We start from the raw sequence: 22,917 nt of genomic DNA, 5'->3' as shown, positions 1-22,917 counted from the left end.
ATTGGGCAGTATGCAGTGCTCAAACCACGCATGCCTGAGATGAAATTCATGACTCTCGAACCCCCCCCCCCCTAAATAATCCACTCCTCAAAATATAGTAAGTGAGATTCAAACCTTGGTGGACTTCCCCAACGTCAAAGACCTTACCAATAAGTCACCAACCCATTGACAAAAAAAAAGGCTTTGTCACATCATAATTTTTCTAAAAATACTTTTAAAAGACAATTCTCTTTTATTTATTATAAAGATTAATTAATTATTTGTTGTTATTTTTTTATTAGTGAAAAATGATATATCTCTATTATAAATAAAACATATTGTTTTTTTAGAAAGTTTTTATGTGACAAACTCATATATTACATTAAAAAGTCTTTTATTTAATTATGATATCATATGAAAAAAAAAAAAAATTTTAAAACCCCTTACATGTTTAATAAAAATATTAATTATTTATTAAAAAGAAAAAAAAATCTATCTTATATAATGTTATAAATAAAAAGTCTTTTTTATTTACTTAGTTCAATCATTTTACTTATATTTATAAATTTTTTGTTGATTTATAAATTATAATATATTATGTTAGTTGAATTATTTGTTTCATATTAATTTATAATGTATCAATAACAAATATTACATATACTTTTAATGTATTTCATGATTTTAAAATTTTAGTTAATAAACCCGGGTTGAACCAAGGTTTAATTGGGTAGTATATATATATATATATATAAACGAGATGATCCTTAAAAAGTTAATTTTTTTTATTTATAAATTTATATGAATTGGACAGTTGTATCGTATAACTATATGATACATACATTGTTATGTATGATAAAAATGTATTATTTAAGGATCACTCTCCTTTATATACGTTCCGAACACTAATATCTAGACATGAACAAACTACACAATCTACATACATTAAATTACTAAGTTTATAAAAAAGATAGAAAAACTTATGTCAATTATAAGTATTTTGAGACATATGACAAACCCTCACCAATATAAATCGATTTATCACTTTTCACTCCACTGTGATTTTTATAAATGAACAAGTCTCGAGAACCCCAATACACAACACCAACCTTTAATGAATAATAATTACCATGCATGCAACACAAACACAACTAAAACATCATATACATTAAAAAAACAGTCTAAGCCACAGGGGAAATAAAATTAGCAAAAAATTTGTTGGATATTGAAGATAACTGGAACAAGAATACACTTTTTAATAATTGAACGTTAGATTTTAATCAAAGTTTCAAAAAGAAAAAAAAATCTATTATTCAGTGATTCCCCTTAGGCCTGCCATCGCCTTGTCATTTTGGTCGTTGTTGAAGACGACACTAGCAGCCGCTCATTTTTGCTCGTCGTCATGATGGCTTGTTCAACTTGACATAACTATATATGTATATGGTTTATTTGTTTGTTATTTGTGGATGAAGAGAGAAATTATATGTGTTAGGGAGTTTATACTTTTTAATTAGCGATGAGATTATGATAGAATGGAGTAGGAATGTGCAAATGGTCCGACCCAGCCCAGCCTGTGAAAACCCGGCCCGGCCCACGACCCACAAGTGCATGAAAATCGGAACCATGCCCTGGCCCATGATGGTTCGGGTCGGTCGGGTTCGGGCGGGTCGAGGGCGGGTCACGGCTTTCCTTCATCTTTTTTCAGTTTTTGTCTTGGTTCGACCCGACCCGTTAGCCCTACGGGCGGGTTGGTTCGGGTCGGTTCGGGTCAGGTCACGGGTTTCGGTTTTTTTTCTCATCCCTAGAATGGAGAGTGTTTTTGGATGTGTGTTGAAGAGAAACAACTAATGTGGCGGTGAGAATGAAAGGATGATAGTAACTTAGTAAGAGACCTTATCAATTTGTAAGCAAGAATAAGAGAGTGTTTGGTACGATGGAACGAAAAGGGGGAAAAGAGAATGAAAAACACTTCCTTTATTTGATTGCAATGAATAATGGGAATGAGAATGAAGAAAATAACAATCATTTTCATTCTTTAAGAGTAGACAATGGGTGAAAGAAATTATTCTTGTAGGATATTATATGTATTAATTTACTATTATTTAAATGTTTGTATTTTTTCTATGTTCATTCTATGTAGATATCAAACAACATAATCTATTCTCTTTTCAAATAAAAAAAGAGGTAAATGTGTGGGAAACCTCTGGTCCCGTGTACCGTCTTGGTATTCAGAGTGCAGGCCGCATAGAATTATGTCTGGTGACTCAACATTCTCAAACATGGGTCATTAAATTTAGTTTCTCCTCTTGTCTTTGGCAATATTTCAACATGTGACTTGCAGCCTTTATCTGTGGGCCCATGTGTTCATATAGTGACGGTACCCGTTGATTATGATCAATTGGTTTCTCTTTTCAAATATTTTTATTTTTTACTATATTTTTATTCTTTATGATTTCTTTTTGCCAAACACTTTTAAGAATAATAAGACATATGTGATGGTATATAAGTTGTATATATATTATCTCGGGTGTATATTAAAAGTTGATTAATCTAAAAGTAAAATTCTTGTAATTCGAATTAGGTTGGTTGAAAACAAAGTTGGAGTTTGTTAAACTCAAATTTTCCTTTTTGTGTACATCGAGATGTAATCAGCGTATTATATATAGTGGCCGGTGGTTGTAAGTTGAGATTATTTAGATATTGGATTGCAGGGTATATGAACTATGAAAGAGGTTTCAAACTAAATATTTATATAAAGATCTATTCTTTAGTAAAAGATAAAAAGACTCAAATATATTAAATAAAAACCATCATGATATTTGCGCAATGTGTTAGTGGTCATGTTGACGACGGTGTGGTGGCCGTGATGACTGTTGGTGGTGGGAGAGACTGTTGGCCTTAGAAGCGACGGGTGGTGTAAATAATTGGTTTAAATATAATTAATATAAAAGGTTAATGGAAATACATTAAAAGATAAATGATTGATAATATATTTAATCATTTATTTTAAGGAGGTAATGTATGTGAAAATATTTTAAGAAGTGCTAAGTGAAAATATTGCATTTTTTTAACACTTCTAAAAATAAAATGTTCTTTTTTTATAATATAGTATAGAAGAAATACTAGATTTACTATAAACACATAATTAAAGGGTGTTTGGGATTGTGTTATAAATTGATTATCTAATTATTACGTTTGTAAATCGCAAATAATCTAAAAAAGTGTTTGTATGAAAAAATGATTAATACTTATGAAAAACGCAACCAATGGGGTTGGTGGCCCATTGGTAAGGTCTTTGACCTTGGGAGGATCCACCTGAGTTCGAGTCTCACTTCCCACATTTGTGGGGTGAATTTATGGAGGGTTTTTCGAGAGTCCTGGTTTCCAGGCATACGTGTAATTTAGGAATAAAATAGAATGCCGTTCAAAAAAAAAGTTATGAAAAACGCAATTTTGAAAACGCATAATCTTAAAAGGCAACTAACCAAACCTTAATTGACCAATCACAACTCTTAATTTATCAAAATTAATTAAATCAACATATGTCTAAAGTAAATTACACTTTTTGATTTTTCATCACTAATTTACAATTTAACCCAATTTAAAAATAACTAATTTACATTTTTGATTTTCATCACCAATTTACACTTTTACCCAATTTAAGATAATCATTGTTGTTAGTAATTGGAATTAAACTATATTTAGGATACAGATTCTTCTTATATAAACCGAACTCTACAAATAAAATCAAAACACAAAATTCTTGAAAAATCACGAACCAACTGCTACTTTTATTGTACTTAAGAACCGTGGCTAACGAAAATAAAAATATTTTTTTGCAAGACATTAATAAGAACTCAATTAATTGTGTAATCAAGGTTAAAATATTGTTTATCTAAAAGAGTTTGTATCAAAAAAACTTTGTTACTCTATCCAGCCTTGATATGATTTAGTATTCATTATTTACATTTGAATATTTCAATTTTTTTCCAAATATATATTTACATTTTCACTTATAAATTTTTTTTGTTCCATTATTAATTCTTGTATTAATAATGTTGTAGTTACCGTATATTTAACACTGGTCTAAAATTTAGTCTATTTTTAAAACGCAAAATTTATTTTGTAATCGCAATACCAAACCCCCCTTAGTTAACTTAACATTTTTGACTACTTACCATTATTACATCAGTTCCAAATGTAATTTGTAAGATATTGTCGAAGGTCATGAATCATGATATCTATCTTATTAATATTAGCGTAGCTTACATTATTTTCAAATTTCAATACACGATCAACCAATTTCTCTAATGTTCGACCTTGAATGTTTGTTGGATCTGAACAACTTGGCATGGAATGGAGGTATTTATTGCAAATTTGCAATGTTCATTTTTCTCAACATTCATATTATGTAATATGATACAAGTATATATGATTTATGTGAACTTATTTATGGTCCAAGATCTAGTTGGGTTCTTGATGAATTCTCATTTACCTTGTAGCATACCAAATGTTCGTTAACATTTTTTGCTTGTACTTTCTTGGAACTTTTGAATTATTTTTGTTTCTCGTCAGGTGATACCGCCATACCTTTGATAAAAGTAGACCACCGTGGAAAAATCTCGTGGGTTAGATAATAACCATGCTTGTATTGGTTGACGTTGGCCTCAATATGCACTCGGGTTGTGTTGCATTCTGTAGGTTGCTCAAACAACAAAAAGTTGTTGAAAGATATTGATGTTGTTCTTTGATCCTAACCTCTCACAACACCAAAGAAAAATTGCCAAATCTGAATAATATACTACGCAACATGATTATTGGATGCACATAATCATCTTAGTATCTTTTTCTCTTAAATTGAACTTTTCGTCTGTCAAATGCTAACATTATATTCTCGAATATGTATTCAGGTTTACTAAATGAGTAACATTAATCATATCTCTGTTATAGTATAGTTTTTTAACGGTCAGTCGGTATTCGATATCACTGGACACCTCACCATATAATGGTGAAGGCCACTGCACGTATTTTAGAGAACGAGATGTAATTCATGAGCTACTATAGGTGATTGAGGGGAAAAAACTTACAAATTTGTTATTCTAAAAAGTTAAACCTGACATCCGTGAGAAAAAACAAAGAGATACATTTATCGGTTGAGTTGATCTCATTTGCTTCCATTTTAATATACTAGTTTGATAAGCGTGTGTACTTTAATAAATTAATTTATAATTTACTGGTATAAGAGAAAACTTCCAAACAAAAGTTTACTTATAATAGAGGTGTCCATAAATCATAAGAAGTTTCGCATAAATTCATGGGTCTATGGAGGGGAATGAGAATGTAGTGCCAAAAGCCCAAAACTATTTCAATCAAGAAAACTCCAAAGTACTTTTGTGTCTTTTCAAGATTGTCAATCTCATGTCTAAATTGTAAAATCCTTGAGTAGAAAATTTTGTTCATATATTTTAAAAGAACTTCATTTTATAAATCTTGTGTTTAAAATACGTCTAACAACAAGATGATAACTACATATTATCTTATGAATGGTAAAATTACAAAAGAAAAATTCATGATATATGTGTCAAGCATTTAAGACATTAGGTATATTTTTGCAATTAAGTCTTGAGTTTGTTCCTTTATTGTAATGTAGAGTTTTCTTTATTCTTATAACTCTTATTTGGAATCTCTAGTAACTTGCTAGTTGATCTCCTCTTGATCATGTTTTATTTTAAAAAAAGACTATAGGTACAACTTTAGGTTTATGTTTTTAGTTTATCATTTATGTTTCTTTTATAAATTATACTTAATTTCGAAGTTAAAAACCAAAATCATGTCATAGTCTATAATATATTATCTATATACCTTTATAAAACAGACTCTCCCATTTTAATGACACATTTTAATATATCCTTATTTTCATTTTATGACTGTGATTAAAATGCCCTTAAACAAATTCAACATCTATCTCTCACTCACACAGAAACACATAACACAAACCCTAACTCAAAATCCGTCCCCCTCTTCCCCCTTGCATATCCCACGCAACAATTCATCACATCTCCAACCGCAATGAAATTACTTTTACGTTAATAAGCACACCAGCACCGTCGCCATTACCGCCGTTGCATTGCGTAGACACCAATCTAGTAAAACAAATCCAACCCACCTCCTTACTTAATTAAGAACTTGTAATACCCAAATTACTTTCACAAACTCAACCTTTTTCTCAATCATCCATTAAAAGTACCAAAAATACCGCTAAGAATTTCAATCCACGAAAATCTACCATCAAACCCTAATCTAATTATTTATCTATACTTATATACTCGTATTAATTATAAAAGACATCTAAATTTGTTGAATTTTAAGTTTCGACATTCAACAATTCATCAAAACGATATTACATCAATAACCTACACTACTCGTCGCTGTCACCGCCACCACCATCACCACTATTCGCCACTGCCACCACCACCACCACCAATCACCGCCGCCAACATCGTTGCCGTTAGTACCTCCCGCGACCACCTGTTACCTCCACCACCATCGCCATCATTACATCACCACCGTCGGATCACACAGGTACCCTTTCTAGTGTTAACTTACATCATACATACATGTAATGTAGTCAAGTAAGTATATAAGTCGAGATAACTTCTTGTTTTCATAAGTAAAAATCCTCTCAATATATATATATATATATATATATTTAATAATCAAGAGGATAAAGTGAAAAGTTTAAGATATTGTCTTCATGTGTGTCAAAATTATGTCATGGTGCTAATTCACATTATACAAAATTCTTATCTACATGTTTAGTCAAGTTGATAAAGTATAAAGTTAAGATAAGTTCTTGTTTTCATGTGTGTCAAATGTCAGAGTTTTAATCCATATTATACATGTAGTCAAAGTATATAAAGTACAAATTTTCAGATAACTTTGTGTCTTCGTATTTGTCAAAATTTTGTCATAGTCTTAAACTCTTAATTCACATTATATTATAATATATATTAAAAACAAAATCTCGAAAGACGTGTAAAGAATAGTATATTTTTTATTTTTTTTTATTTTCACAACATAAGTTTCAATCTTTACATTTTTAACACTAAACTATAATACTTTTTAGTAAAACTTTTTGTTCTATTTATTTTCACCACAAAACTTTCAATCTTTACACTTTTAGCACTAAACTATAATATTTTTTAGTAATAGTATATTTTTTTTTTCTTTTTACTTTCACCACAAAAGTTTCAGTCTTTACACTTTTAGCACTAAACTTTTTAGTAAACTTTTATTCTTTTTATTTTCAACACAAACCTTTCAATCTTTACACTTTTAACACTAAACAATAATATTTTTTAGTAAACTTTATATTCTTTTTATTTTCACCAAAATATTTTAATTTTTTACACTTTTAGCACTAAACTTTCATAGTTTTTAATTTTCTTTTATTTTAAGGTACAGGAAAGCGTGTATAGAATAATATACTTTTTATTTTATTTTTTATTTTCACCATAATAGTTTCACTCTTTACACTTTTAGAACAAAACTTATATAATTCTTAGTAAACTTTTTAATGTTTTTATTTTCACCACAATATCTTAACTCCTTACACTTTTAACACTAAATTTTTCTACTTTTTGATAATCTTTTATTTTAACTACAATATTTTAACCTTTTACACTTTAGCAACAAACTTTTTAACACATATTAAAAAGAAATGTATAGGTAAACTTTTTGTTCTATTTATTTTCACCACAAAACTTTCAATCTTTACACTTTTAGCACTAAACTATAATATTTTTTAGTAATAGTATACTTTTTTTTCTTTTTACTTTCACCACAGAAGTTTCAATTTTTACACTTTTAGCACTAAACTATAATACTTTTTAGTAAACTTTTTATTTTTTTTATTTTCAACACAAACCTTTCGATCTTTACACTTTTAGCACTAAACTATAATATTTTTTAGTAAACTTTGTATTCTTTTTATTTTCACCAAAATATTTTAACTCTTTACACTTTTAGCACTAAACTTTCATAGTTTTTAATTTTCTTTTATTTTAAGGTACGGGAAAGCGTGTATAGAATAATATACTTTTTATTTTATTTTTTATTTTCATTATAATAGTTTCACTCTTTACACTTTTAGAACAAAACTTATATAATTCTTAGTAAACTTTTTAATGTTTTTATTTTCACCACAATATCTTAACTCCTTACACTTTTAACACTAAATTTTTCTACTTTTTGATAATCTTTTATTTTAACTATAATATTTTAATCTTTTACACTTTAGCAACAAACTTTTTAACACATATTAAAAAGAAATATATAGGAAAACTTGTAAAAAATAATAAAGTTTCTATTCATTTTATTTTCACCACAACATTTTAACCTCTTATACTTTTAGCACTAAATTTTTAAAATTTTTGATTTTCTTTTAGTTTCACCACAACATTTAAGTCTCTTACACTTTTAGCACTAAACTTTTACGCGAACGACTTTCAGTTTCACACAAAACTTTTACAGTTCATTTTTTAACTGACAAATGTCAGTTTTTAATAATTTGAATAATACATGTTTTCTTCAAAAAGTTTATGGCACATTATCTCTTGAATAATACTGTATTTTTTATTAAATCCTTAACAAATGTAATGTCTCCCGGGGCAACGCCCGGGTGACATATCTCATTATACATGTAATCTAAGTATGATAAAATAAACTATTTAGTCATCAAGTGGCTAGCTGGAGTTTTTTTTATAAAAGTTGATGGAGGAGGTGTTGGTTTGTAGACCTGAGATCAAATTTTGATTTTTATAGTTTCGGACATTTACTTCTTGAACGTTTGAAAATTTGTGTTATTACTCATGTTTTGCGGGACTGTGCGAGTTTCAACTTCCAACTATTGACCACCTTAGATGGTACTGTTGGAGTTCGAATTATTAACATCTAACATTTGTCATTCTAAAAGGAAAGTATGATAAAATAATATAATAAATTTTTTTAAATATACACTCTCTTTTATCTTATATTACTCTGTGTTAAAAGGAAAAAATGCTTATTTTTAAAATTGATGATGTAACATACAACCAAAGTTATATTATATTCATTAAATTATATTATATTATTAAATAGATCATATTTTGTGTAATATGTAAATAAACATATAAAACTAAAAAAATCATGATATTTTATATTGACAAGTTATAAATAAAAGCTAACAATAATGCGTTAAATATTTAAATATATAGTTAAAAAAGTATATGTATATGTTACAAAATAATTGCATGGTGTAAAAATGAAAAAAAATTAATAAATTAATGGTCAATTCTCCACATACGTAATCTTCATATTATATATGTATCATTTTATTTATTTAACAAAACATATATAAAAGATGTTAATTAAGCAGCATGATTGAATTAGTGGTAAACACCTTTGCCTCTGGAGACAGAGGTCATGGGCTCGATCCTCATCCCATGCAAAGGTTGGAGGGCCTTTTCTACCATTTAGGTAGAAACTGGAAGCAGCCTCTCTACTTAGGTAGAGGTAAGGTCTGCCTACATCTTAACCTCCCCGTACACCGTCGAGGTATTGAGGCTCAAAACCCGCGGAAGACGGCACTGAGCAGTTACTTACTTACTTTTTATATATAAAAGATGTTGAAAAATGATGATGTTATCATTTTAATAAAGTTTTATTTTTTTGATTATTCAAGACACCATATATAGATCAGAAATATCTTTTATCTAAATATCATAAGATATTAACAATGTAATTTATATACTTATAACTAAAACCAATATTTATTCTGTTATATGATAAAAACATATATAAAATCTTAATTTGATAACAAAAAAAAAAAATCAATAACAGATTTTTAAAAAATAATATAAAGCTTAATAGTTATTTTTCATAATTATATTATTATATTAAAAACTTTGGATAATTATAAAATGTAAAAAATCATTTTCCATAATTAATGGTCACATTTAAATTTATTAAGTTAAATATAAACCTAAAAAAATTATAGAAAGTATATAAAATCATCATTTTAATCTAACGGCTAATTTAAATTTATTTTTTATCTAAAGGTCTAAACTTTTGCGATTATTAATTAAGGTTTTTTTTCTTTTATTACATACATTATATATTGTATATATATATATATATATATATATCTGTGTGTGTGAAAATGATTAATCCTCTTAATAAAATGACTTAAAAATCCTCCAAACTATTAGATGAAAACATGTGACAAAATCAGGGGATAAGATTAGGAAAGAAAATTAGTGGACAACACATGTCACAATTCTATAGTTTTAAGAGAATTTTTAGGTTAATCTTTAGAAGGATTTATCATTTTTCATAATATATGATATTTGCTCATATATATATATATATATATAAGCACCTAAGTTGGGTGAAAAACCCCTCACATACCTTTTTTTAAACCATAAAAATCAAAGGGGCCAAACATTTATTCAAAATATTAAAATATTTGTGAGGGGTTTTTCACCCAAGTTTGGTGCATAACAACCTCATATATATATATATATATATCAAATGAGAATGTACCTTAAGGAGAAAGAGGGAGAAATTCGTTTTTGATTTTTTTTTTCTTTTAGCTTTTTTTTTCACTTTTATTTATCCTTTCTTTAATTAACTAATTCCATATAAAAATTTTAAAAAACTTCATAATATATTTATTTTTTTAAAAGGACGTATCCCGGCCATAAGCTATAGGCGAAGCCTCTCAGTCTATAGCGGAGCCATGATGGCTAAGGGCGAAGCCCGTTAGGTAGATCACCCAAGCACCGATCACCCCTATGATCTATCACCCTCTATAACCTATCACTCCCATCAGCTGACCTTATTAATATCCTTAAGCACGAAGCCCGTACCGTACCCTTACATGTTTAACTTACTAACTCGGGTTAGAAATATATTTTTTAACTTTTTTTTTTAAATTTTATGGATTGAGTTAATTAAAAAAAATGAAAAAGTGAAAAAAATAAATCAAAATAACAAGGTAAAAAAAATTTAAAACGAATCTTCTCTCCCTTCCATCCTTAAGAAGGTTCTCTCTAGATCTATACCTTATATATAGAGCTAATTGCATTTTTGGTCCATGTGGTTTGTATGCTTTGGCAGGTTCAGGACCTTTTCAAGTTTTATTGCATTTTTAATCCCTATTTCGGAAACGTTTTGCAAATTTGGTACAAATTAGCGGTGGTTGTTAAATGAAACCGTTAAGTGCTGTTAGAATTAAAAATGGTGTTTAACTGTAAATTTATAAAAGTGTAAGGGGTCAAAAAGTTTGTCGTGTTGTCACAGAAATACACACGTGAGTGTATTGTAAAAATTTATAAAATTTTATGAGCTCTATAAATGAAATTTTTGTAATTTAGCTATCAAAATGTAAGAAACAATGGCGCCTGGAATGCTCAACAGTTTGGCGGAAAATTGAAAACGCGACAGGAAAACGAAATTCACGATTTCTCTCTCCTTTCTTCGAGTAAAAACTCGAAACTGATACCAATAAATTCAGAATTCCACCGCGCACAAAAACTGACCAAAATGAACTTCAGAAGCCGTCGCCGGAAAATATGGCAATTTGCCGAAAAATATGGCACAAAACGAAATTCACGATTTCTCTCTCCTTCCTTCGAGTAAAATCCGTATATATATATATAGGGTTGAATTATAAGTATAATTTGATAGCTAATATGTGAACGAATATGTTTACATATACAATTCATATATGAACACCAAGTTATAATATAGAAGTTCTCATGGTTCTTCTAATTCAAAGGGTTCTCACATGAACCTTTATTTATATATATATATATATATATAGATGAGAAAAAGGTACCCGCGCATTGCGCAGTAATGTAGGTGATAAAGGTGTGTTGGCGGTGATGGGGTGATCTACCTGACGGTCTCCACCCTTAGCCGTATAGGCTCTAGACTTGGATTGATGCACCGTTTTTGAGATAATAGATTTTGAATAAATTAATGGAATAAAATGATTTATGAAGGAGAGAGAAAATAAATGAGTGATTGAGATTTGAGGAGAGTATAAAAATATTATAGTTATTTTAAGTAAATATAAAATAGATAGAAGGACATTTTTAGAAAGTAAATGTTGAAACTTAAATTTTTAGACATGAACTATTTGTTTTATAATAAAATAGTATAGAAATGTTGAAACTTAAAATTTTAAACATGGACTATTTGCTTTATAATATACTAGCATAGTACCCGCGCAATGCGACGGTAGTTGTGACGACAACGGTGTGGTGGCGAGGGCTATTGTTGGTGGCGGCGACAACGTCAACTGATGTAGATAATTGATGTACAAGGTTAATGGGCATATTTTGGATAAATAACTGATATTGTAATTTAATCATTAATGATATTTTAGTTAATTCCCCCATAGCTTTTAAAGAGAGGGTTGTTTTATTTGTTAAATAAAATAAAAGTATAGATTAGGTTTATAGGGAATTAGAATTAAGAAATAGAGATATTTTGGGTATAAAAAAATGTTGAATTTCCTAAAATAGAAGAGGTCAATATGCTTTATAAGGGAGTATAGTATAGATATATCTTCAACTAACGCCAATCATGAATTTTGATAAATTATTTTTTACATCAAATTCTTGTATAAACAAAGCTATATTCTTACCTAACTTGTCATGTTGTCATGTTGATTGTTTGAGATTTGAGCTATATGAAAACTGAAAACTAGTCATTTTCTTTCTTATTGAAATTGTCTTCTGCGTAAGTTTTCTCGAACCATAATTGTCATTTTCGTACAATGTATGCGTTTTTTTTTTATGAAAAGAATTATTGCCATCACATCATACGTCACTATACCTTATTTAACTTTATTAGAATTATTTGTACATTCTTTAACATTGGATTTAAATCTATATATATTTTATTAATAATTAGCCAGCATACATACTATTATATATATATATATAGGGAAAAAGGAATATAAGGCTGTCCGACACCTAAGCTTAGGTGTGGAACCCCTCACATATTAATATTTTATTATTTATTGTTTAATGAATAAATGCATGGACCCACATGATTTTTATGATTTAAAAAAATAATATGTCAGTGTTCCACACCTAAGCTTAGATACCAGACAGTCTTATATTCCCATCCCTCATATATATATATATATAGATACCAGACAGTCTTACATATATGTAGGGTGACTATCAAATGAGAACCAAATTAAAATGAGAACAAATGAGAACACTTAAACACTATATTTTGATGCATTAAAAGTCCATAAAACTGACATAGTGCATAACTAATTATCATCATTTAAGTGTTTAACAACACATTGATCCGTCAAAATTGAGAAAATCACGTTTTTTGGTGGATGCATCATTTTGATGAATATGCATCCAAGATAGATGCACTAAACAAAAAACATGATTTTTTCGATTTTGACGAATCAATGTGTTGTTAAACACTTATATAATGATAATTAGTTATGCACTATGATAGTTTTATGGACTTTTAGTGCATCAAAATGATGTTTTAAGTGTTCACACCGTTCTTATTTTAAAAGTGTTCACACCGGAGTGTTACCCTATATATATATATATATATGTATATATAGTTTCTTTATTTTGAGAACCGTTTTTTTATAAGAACCATGAGAACTCTTAAATAATATATTTGTTCACATGTTTTTTTTGTTCATTTACATTTGAAATGATATAAAAAAGTATGCTGTAGAAGAAACTTTTTTTAAAAACCTTCATTATTGCCTTTTGTGAATTTGTGAATGGATATGTTCACATTTTCATTCACATGTTAACAAATGGATATATATATAAGGTTTTGAAAAAAACTTTCTTCTACAACATGTATTTTTATAACGTTTCATATGTGAATAAACAATAAAAACATGTGATCCAATACATAATTTAAGAGTTCTCAAGGTTCTTACAAAAAAATGGGTTCTTAAAATAAGGCCCTATATATATATATATATATAACAAGGCACATTTATCGGCTGTGTGAGTGAAAATACTGTAGCATTTACTGTAGCAAAGAGGTACATCTTCATTAGTAGTCAGTAAAACCTCTCAAGCATCAAAGATTAAATCTCTCCTCATATGACATCTTTCACATTTATCATTATGGTTATGGACTAACTAACACACTTATATATATATATATATATATATATACCGAAAACTATATATATGAGGAAGGGTTATTTGAGAACTCACAAATAAAAAAGAATGCGAGAACAATTTTGGACCACTCATTTTATTATATTTTCTCTCTCTTCCATTAAATAAGAAAATTCACCCAAATCATTTAAAATGCTTTATCTCACAAACCGTAAATCATTAGACGAAACAAAAAGCATGGGTAGTCTTAAAATTTCGTCATTTTTCATTAGAGATTCAATTCGATATAATTTTGACGACTTTTTAATTTTTGTTTTTTTTCCCACCGCGTTCATCCTACACATGTGTAAGATCATTGTTTTCACATGTAAATTAGTAAATGAACATAAGTACACAACAATGAATGTCAAGGGTGGAGCCCGTCAATCCATGGCAGAGTCATGGTAGCCAAGGACGGAGCCCGTCAGTCCATGGCGGAGGAATAGCGGCTAAGGGCGGAGCCTGTTAGGTAGATCACCCCTCACTGGTCTCCCCCTATGATCTATCACCCTCTATGGCCTATCACCCTCTATGACCTATCACATCCTATGACCTATCACCCCCACTAGCTTTGGTTTATGAATATCCTTAAGGGCAAAGCCCTGTCCGAATCATAATTTTTGTTCAACCTACACATGTGTAAGTTCAACCTACACATGTGTAAGTTATGTGTAACTACCAAAAAGAAAACGAAAATTAAAAAGTCGTCAAAAGTATATCGAATTGGATCTCTAATGAAAGATGACAAAATTTTAAGACTACCCATGCTTTTTGTTTCGTCTAACGATTTACGGTTTGTGAGTTAGAACATTTTGAATAATTTGGGTGAATTTTATTATTTAATTGAAGAGAGAGAAAGAGTAAAAGAATGTGTGGTCCAGAATGGTTCTTGAGTTCTTTTCTTTAGGAGTTCTCAAAATAACTCACCCCATATATATATATATATATATATATATATATATATATATATATATATATTAAAACAATAGTTAACTGAGCATTCTAAAACACTCTTCAAATCTAAACCTATACTAAAAGATTGCCACATAAGACTTTATCCAATGTGCCATTTCTATAATTTTTTTGTCAATAATTATTTATCTTATTAATTATATAGATAAAAAAAATAAATTATTTCCATCTAAATTAACCATATTTATTTGAGTTTAAAATTATATTAGATATTAAATACATTACATTAAAATATAAGAAGTCACGTATAGTCGTATACTCTAGACAAATCTTTTTGTTTTCCCTAGATTTTAAAAATCTTCCATATTACTTGGAATAACATATATTAAAATTTTTATTACTTGGAATAACCTATCTTAAAATTTTTCTATATTACTTGAAATATATCAATATACTAAATCATATTGATAATATCATATCATCGTATCAAATTTTTTTATTCAATATGTAAATTAGTTTGGTTTCTCATTGATGTTTCTCTTACATGTTTAATTCAATACAATGATTTTTTAAAGTTTATGGGTTCCCAATTCAAATCTTTAGTTTGATAATGGTTGATTAAGATGCGATGATTAATGGAAGCAAAAGATATGTTATTTGTAAAGTTCATTTATCTATAACTTTAATTTAAAGAAATATTATTATATTTCCCTTCTTTTTAATTAGTTACATATGAACCATCAAGGATTTGTTTTTTTCCTGTTAATTGTTGTTGACCATGGGTCCTTAATTTATTGATTTGTTGTTTAATGAATTTTGGTCAGGCGACAGGCTATTAATCGGAGAATGAAACGGATGCGTTATGTTAACCGGTGGAGTATAAAATAGAGTTCAAGTGTGATATTCTATTTCTTTTCATTTTTTTTATATATATTTTGGGTGTTTTTTCAATGCATCGTCCTTTGATTTACTAACACGGTATCAATGAAAATGCGCCGGTAGTCATGACAACGACAGTGTGGTGGTACTGATACACTATTACAATTATTTATTATGAAAAGTATTATCATTGATAATTTTTATTCTTTTATATCTATAAAATAAAGAATGTTAGTTAAAACTTTGTTTAATGATTGTTTTAGATATTTGTACATCGTACGGGTAAAAACCTTAATATATATATATATATATATATTTTGACACGATAGACATCATACACTATTCCTGTGTCAAAAGACATCATTATAATATTCCCAATTTCCCATGCTAAAGGGAAAGACATTCCTAAACTAAAGACATCAAGTTGACATTTTAACCATCAGATGAAAATAAGGGTCAGGATTTAAAACTTATCTTTAAATTTTAATCTATGATTTTTATCTAAAGGTCGAGAGAACTTTAAAGAATCCCCTTTCATGCTAAAGAGTATATATTATGTGAGGGATTACCTAAAATTATCTTAGTCAAATTGGAAAAATCTTGACCATTGGATGAAAATCAAGGGTCAAGATTTAAAACTTAATCAAGGGTTGAAATAACTTTAAGGAATCCTTTCCCATATATTATTCCCCAGCCTACCATAACTTTTATCAAATATGAGTCATAAACTAAAATTAATTAAATGAAATTGTATAAACTTATAAAAATAGTATATCTAACTAATGGTTACAACGTACAACCGTAAGCATCACAACCACGAACCACCAGCATTAGTATCACAAAAATCCAACAATCTCGTCTGGTATACCATAGCTTTATTTGTTATCACTTGTCAATCTAACACAAAATTGTTGATTCAATTCACACTGAAACAATTGTGTAAATTATAATGCCTTGTGTTAAGCTATTTTTATACAAAATGATGACAGCTAACTAAATTCGACCTCCAATATAGGATGAGAATCCTCTAAAGTTGGTTCTAGCTTTACTGAAGACATCTTGAACCTTAAATTAAAATCAAAGGTTATGATTCAAAAATAATCTTTGAATCATGACACGTAATTTTAATTCAATTGTCAAAATGATAATAACTTTACAAGATCTCAATCCCTAATTATACATGCAAATTTAGTACTTACGCACTTTCTAATTTTTCAAAATAATCCTGCACACTTTCCATAATTTTTTGAAAAAAACCCCATTATATTGATTTTATTAACTGAATCATTTTCATTATCTATGTTACATTACTAATATAAAATTTTTACATCCTTGTGTAAAAAAAAAATGAAAAATGACAATCCTATGCTTAGTAAAATAATTTACGTCATCAGTTATCACCACATTCGCAATCATTCTTTTATACTTTAAATTATTTTAACCTCCATCTTAACATCTGTTGGAGTGTGATCATGTTAATTATAAATGTATGTCCGGAAATAATTTAAGTTTACGGGGTCACAAGAAATGACACGGTAACTCTATATTATTAATTAGTATATTAAAGTAATATACGAGTATTAATTAATTTGATCATGATTAATAAACATTTGTTAAATGTTAAAATAAATAATGTTTCTTAATTAAAAAGGAATTAAAAGTTGGAGTTGGGATAGGATTAAGGGGAAGGGGAGGCCGAACCATCTAAGGGGTTTTAGGCCCTAAACTAAACTTGTCCATCAAGTTAAGTAACCCTAAACCTAAGCCTATAAATAGAAGATTAAAGTTAGGGGTTTTTCATAAGTTTACAAGGGAAAAACTCTAACAAAAAATGCTCTCTCTCTCCCTCTCTTTTTTCGTTCGGCTGAAGCAAAGAAAACCCCAAGGGGTTCGGGTTTTAGGGTTTCGACTTCAAGGGTTGCAAAGGGTTGTTTGTTCGTGATCGGGGTACTAGCATACGATATAAGGGGTGTCTAGTGTGCGATCGTAGAGGGGTTTTACTTAAACCCTAATTCATCATAATAATAATATCATTATTATTTATTGGAACATAAGCTATACGTCTCAATTATATTCTTTGTTAATTAATTTGATTGCATATATGTTACGTTTCTTTCTGTTGCGCTTTACTCGTGATTAGTGTATACATTCTAACAGTGGTATCACGAGCCACATATGTGATTTATTAATTACAAAGATCAAAACTTGAAGGGGGGTTAATTAATGGTTGGTTTATATTTAATTAATTGTTTAAATAATTAAAAGAGTTTTCTTATTTTTTTTTAATTAATTAAAATCGATTTTAATTAAATAAAATCTAGGGTTTTTTTAATTAATTTGACCTAATTAAATAAAAGTTTTGAATTGTGAATTGACATGATTTATGTGTTATAAATTGCATGTTACGTATATCTTAATTATTTAAAGTTGTTAAATAATAGTAAAATCACAAGGAATTCATGCAAAATTAATTATGATTTTACTGAATATATAGAGATATATATTCCAAAGCATGATGATCAAATAATTAGGGTTAATTATTAGATAATTGTGTGACTGTGAATTTTTCGTGTGATTTTTCTGATTTACGACAGTTCACTAAAAAATCCATATCTTTTAATCGGTAACGAGTTAGAAGTCGAAATTCGGACTGTAGATTGTAGACTCATAGGGTCACAACTTTGTAGTTTTGGTCGAAAGCTGATTCAGACCAGAAACAGGTCTAAACTGGTCTTCAAGCTGCTGGAAATTTCCAGTCAGCATGTTTATGTGTTTATGTGATATTATTTGGTAATTTAAATTGTTTAAAGGCTTACGCAATCAAGGTAACTTGATGTATGTGGTCCTCTTCTTCGGAAGGGGGAGCCAGAATTTAAACATATGCATGAACTATAGTGACCATGGTGGGCGTACATAATTCTTTTTATAGAGCGAGCGGGTCCCACGGATGGCGCCAAATGATTGTACACCAAACCGAGATTAGGTTTAGAAAGGAGAGATGATAGGTGTTTTTGGTTGTTTGTTGGCGATTCCCCGAAGGTAGAGTTAGTCTCTTTACGCCGATTCGAGTATGATTGATATATGGCCGATTGGGATCGTGCCGATGATTATGTTTTTAGACCTGATTGATCGTGTGTGTGTGAATAATGATTCGAATGCCTTCGTAAGGTCTTATGAGTCTCCTTTTATAGGGAGACTTTATCTTGGAGGAAAAGTTAAAGACTTTTTAGGGTTTCCCTAAGTCTTAGGAAATAAGAGTCCAGGAGGATCGTTTCCTTCTTTAATGGACTAAGAGATAAGACCGAATCCCTGAATTATAGGGGAACAATTCCTATCTCTTTATCTTACAGCGGAAGCCTTCGTTACGGACAACCCTTGGTATCGTAGTTCCTAGCGGTTTGTCCTGTGTACCGATAGGGTATGTCATCAAGCCCCCCAGTCCGAGGTGATGATTTTTGCCAAACAATCATTGCATTGGACTTATTCGGAGATTGTTATATTTGCTCAGGGGGTGTTTGTGAAAAAGTGGGAAAACCTAAAGTCCTCGTTGTCAGTGCACGTATCCCAAAGTGCTGGATCGACGGTTAGGGTTTCCTGACTGTTCCCTCATAAAAGTATACAACCGTCACTTTAAATAACTTTGTTTTGCATTTTTCTCATTTCTCTATCGTGCTATCATACCTTTTTTGCTTAATTTCTATCGTCCTCCACTGTCATGACTTCAAAAAGAAAGGCGACAGAGGTTGGATCATTGGCTGCTCCTATGGATGATGCTCTGGCAAAGAAGGGAAAAGGTGTTACTGTTGTTCCCCCCATATCTTTTTCAGGTAATTCCTCTCGTGAGTTTATGGAGAAAGAACTGGCATCAGAAGAAATGAGTGAACGGAAAAACTTATTGGTCCGTGGGTTATGCCGAGAATACGAGTATTCTCAAGATATGTTGAAAGAGTCGCAGTCGATGGCTTGGAATTTACTTGACAAAATCGCTGTTCTTGAAAAGCGGTTGTCGGAACAGGACGTAGAGGTAAAAGAACTCCGGGCTAGTTTAGGAAGGCATCATGATGAGATCTTGCAGAAGGATCTGGAGAACATGTGTCTACGGGAGGAAGTGGAGGCATTTGTGAAAAAGGTGATTCCTCACGTCTGCGAAACTCTTGCAACGGGTCTTGAGGCTGTTGCTTTGATTGATGCTGTTGTGAATACGTCCAAGAAGAAAGGGATTCTCTCTGCTAACCATTCCGAAGAGTCTCCAGAATACCTGAAGGCAAAGGAGGCATTCCACCAATCCATTTTTAAGCTGGCAAGTTATCATAGTAACTATATCACTCATCTTTGTGATCCCGGGGCGTATTACTTTCTTGTTGTTAAGCCCCGTTTTGATTAGCTATATGGAATTTAGTTGTATCAGACTCGTATTCCCTCTACTTGGATTCCGTTATATTTATGTATTTATAGGGTCGTCTGTTCAGGCGTCCCTGTCAGCTTTTTCCCTTTATGAGGTTGCGATCCTCTTATTTGTAAATGACTAGTCTTTTTGTATGTCCCTCGTGGGGCTTTAATATGGTTCGTGACCATGTATGTGTAGGACTTTAATCGTCTCTTATTTGAAGACTACTGGTCCTTTTTTATTGCAGGATTTCTGCTTTATATAAAATACATAAAAAATGCTTATGTGAGAAGAGAGAAAATCTAACAGTAGAATTTTTTTAGGTTCGAACTGTTCCAAGTTCTGTCTACCGGGGCTCCTTCGAGTGTTTCTAGTTTATATGCTTCGTTCCCGAACGCTGTTCGCACCCGATATGGGCCTTCCCTTGTTAGGCCTAACTTTCCAGTGTATTCCTTCTCACTTGCGCTATTTAATCTCATTACATAGTCCCTTGTTTTGAATGCTGTAGGGTTTACCCTTCTATTGTAGTATCCTTCAATCTTCTTTTTGAAGGCAGCTTCTCTGATAGCTGCGATTTCTCGTCATTCCTCCAATAGGTCGAGGTCAACCCTCAATTCTTTCGAGTTTCCTTCGGTATTCAGTGTCCTATATGTGGAGACTTGGAACTCTGCAGGTGCTACAGCCTCCATCCCATACGCTAAACTGAAGGGGGTTTCCCCATTGCTTCTTTTGGGTTTTGTTCTATTGGCCCAAAGGACCGATGGTAGTTCATCTATCCATCCTTTATGACTTCGTCCGAGTCTCTTCTCTATACCTTTTATTATTTCCCTGTTGGTCACCTCTACTTGCACATTTCCTTGGGGATGATATACAGATGTGAACGATTGTTTTATCTGCATATTGTTACAAAATTCAGGGAAAACACCCTTTGCGAACTGTGGGCCATTGTCAGATATTATTGTATGTGGTACCCCGAACCTACATATGATATGTTCTCATACGAATTTTTTTATCTGATCCCTGTTTGTTGTGGCAAGTGGCTTTGCTTCTACCCATTTAGTGAAGTAATCAATGGCTACGACCAGGAATTTCTTTTTGTTCTGACCTTTGGGAAGGGGTCCCACGAGGTCGATTCCCCACTGCATGAATGGCAATGCTGAGGTTACTGAAATCATATCATTTTTCGGTTGTCGCGAACATTAGCGCAGTTGACAAGCTTCACAGTTCTTTAATAAGGCCGTGGAGTCTTGGTGCATTGTTGGCCAAAAATATCCGAGTCGCATGGCCTTCGTAGCGACAGATCTTGCTCCTGAATGGGCACCGCAAATTCCCTCATGTATCTCGCGGATGATCATCTCTGCTTGCTTAGGCCCTACACAACGAAGCCAAGGTGTAACAAAACCTTTTTTGTACAGCTTTTTATCGAGTATCTTATATTGCGGGGCTTTGACCCTTATCTTGCGAGCCTCACTCCTATCGGCCGGAAGTATCCCACTTACAAGGTTTTCGTAGATGGGGGTCATCCATGTTTTGCCCTCCTCTTCTACGAGATCTGATATCTGTTTTTCTCCAATTAACCTTGCTTTCAGAACTTCCACTAGCACTTGTTTTCCCAGATGCCCGAACGTAAGAGATACCAACTTGCTCAGGGCGTCTGCCTTTTTTTTCTGATTTCTTCTTATATGCTCTATTTCGAAGTGGCTAAAGTATTCTATTAACTCATGTACCTTTTGTAGGTATAGCTTCGTGGTACCTTGTTTTGCCTCGTATGTCCCTTTCACTTGGTACGCCACTAGTTGGGAGTTAACATATACCTGGATGTTCCGTATCCTCATATCCCTTGCGATACGAAGCACTGCCAACAGCGCCTCGTATTTAGCTTCATTATTGGTTACTTTGAATTCGAACCTGAGTGCATAGGTGAATTCTTTCTCTTCCGGGCTGATTAACATAAGTCCGGCTCCGCAACCATTGGAGCTAGCGGCTCCGTCGGTATATAGTTTCCAGGTGTCATTTTTGACACTTCCCATTACCTCTAGCGACAAGGAGTGTGTCATGGAGTTGTTGCCTTCGTGTACCTCGCTGATAAAATCTGTAAGTCCCTTTGCCACCGGATCAACGAGATTAAGTGACTAATATATAAGCGCGAAAATTCTTATATACTAGCAATCAACACAATATATGAACACGAACACAAATATGAACAAATCGGAACCGTATATTACTTCAGTAAATGCAATTACAAGTAACACACCAGGTTCGAAGTGTGAGAATATGAAAACAAAACGTCTGGAAGATTAAACCTTAAACATAAGGTTTAATCCCTATTTATACTAAAACTTACAGACTTAAACAGACCTCGAACTTCACGGACCCAAGCCCAATCTCGACCTGGTCAAAGGTCGAGGCTGATCTGGTCAATGGTCGAGTTTGATTGGTCAAAGGTCGAGGTTGACTGGTCAAAGGTCGAGGTTGACTTTATTATACGCGAAAGCTTAACGTTTATTACAAGTACATATTCAATAGACTCAAGACAAACTTCTATAATGATGTTGT

The 22,917-nt window shown here is 31.1% G+C and overlaps 1 protein-coding gene across 1 annotated transcript; it reads right to left on the bottom strand.

The window, feature by feature from the left end:
- Nucleotides 1-20,942: 20,942 nt before the first annotated feature.
- Nucleotides 20,943-22,391, bottom strand: LOC122587140. The gene is made up of 3 exons (XM_043759232.1): nucleotides 21,660-22,391; nucleotides 21,363-21,500; nucleotides 20,943-21,254 (listed from the first exon to the last, which is right to left on the bottom strand). Exons 1-3 carry the CDS (start codon nucleotides 22,389-22,391, stop codon nucleotides 20,943-20,945), a joined length of 1,182 nt encoding a protein of 393 aa, XP_043615167.1.
- Nucleotides 22,392-22,917: the final 526 nt, after the last annotated feature.

Source organism: Erigeron canadensis, chromosome 1, assembly GCF_010389155.1.
Source record: "Erigeron canadensis isolate Cc75 chromosome 1, C_canadensis_v1, whole genome shotgun sequence".
Lineage (NCBI taxonomy): Eukaryota > Viridiplantae > Streptophyta > Magnoliopsida > Asterales > Asteraceae > Erigeron > Erigeron canadensis.
The sequence above is the reverse complement of the archived record's forward strand: the minus strand, read 5'-3'. Positions and strand labels throughout refer to the sequence as shown.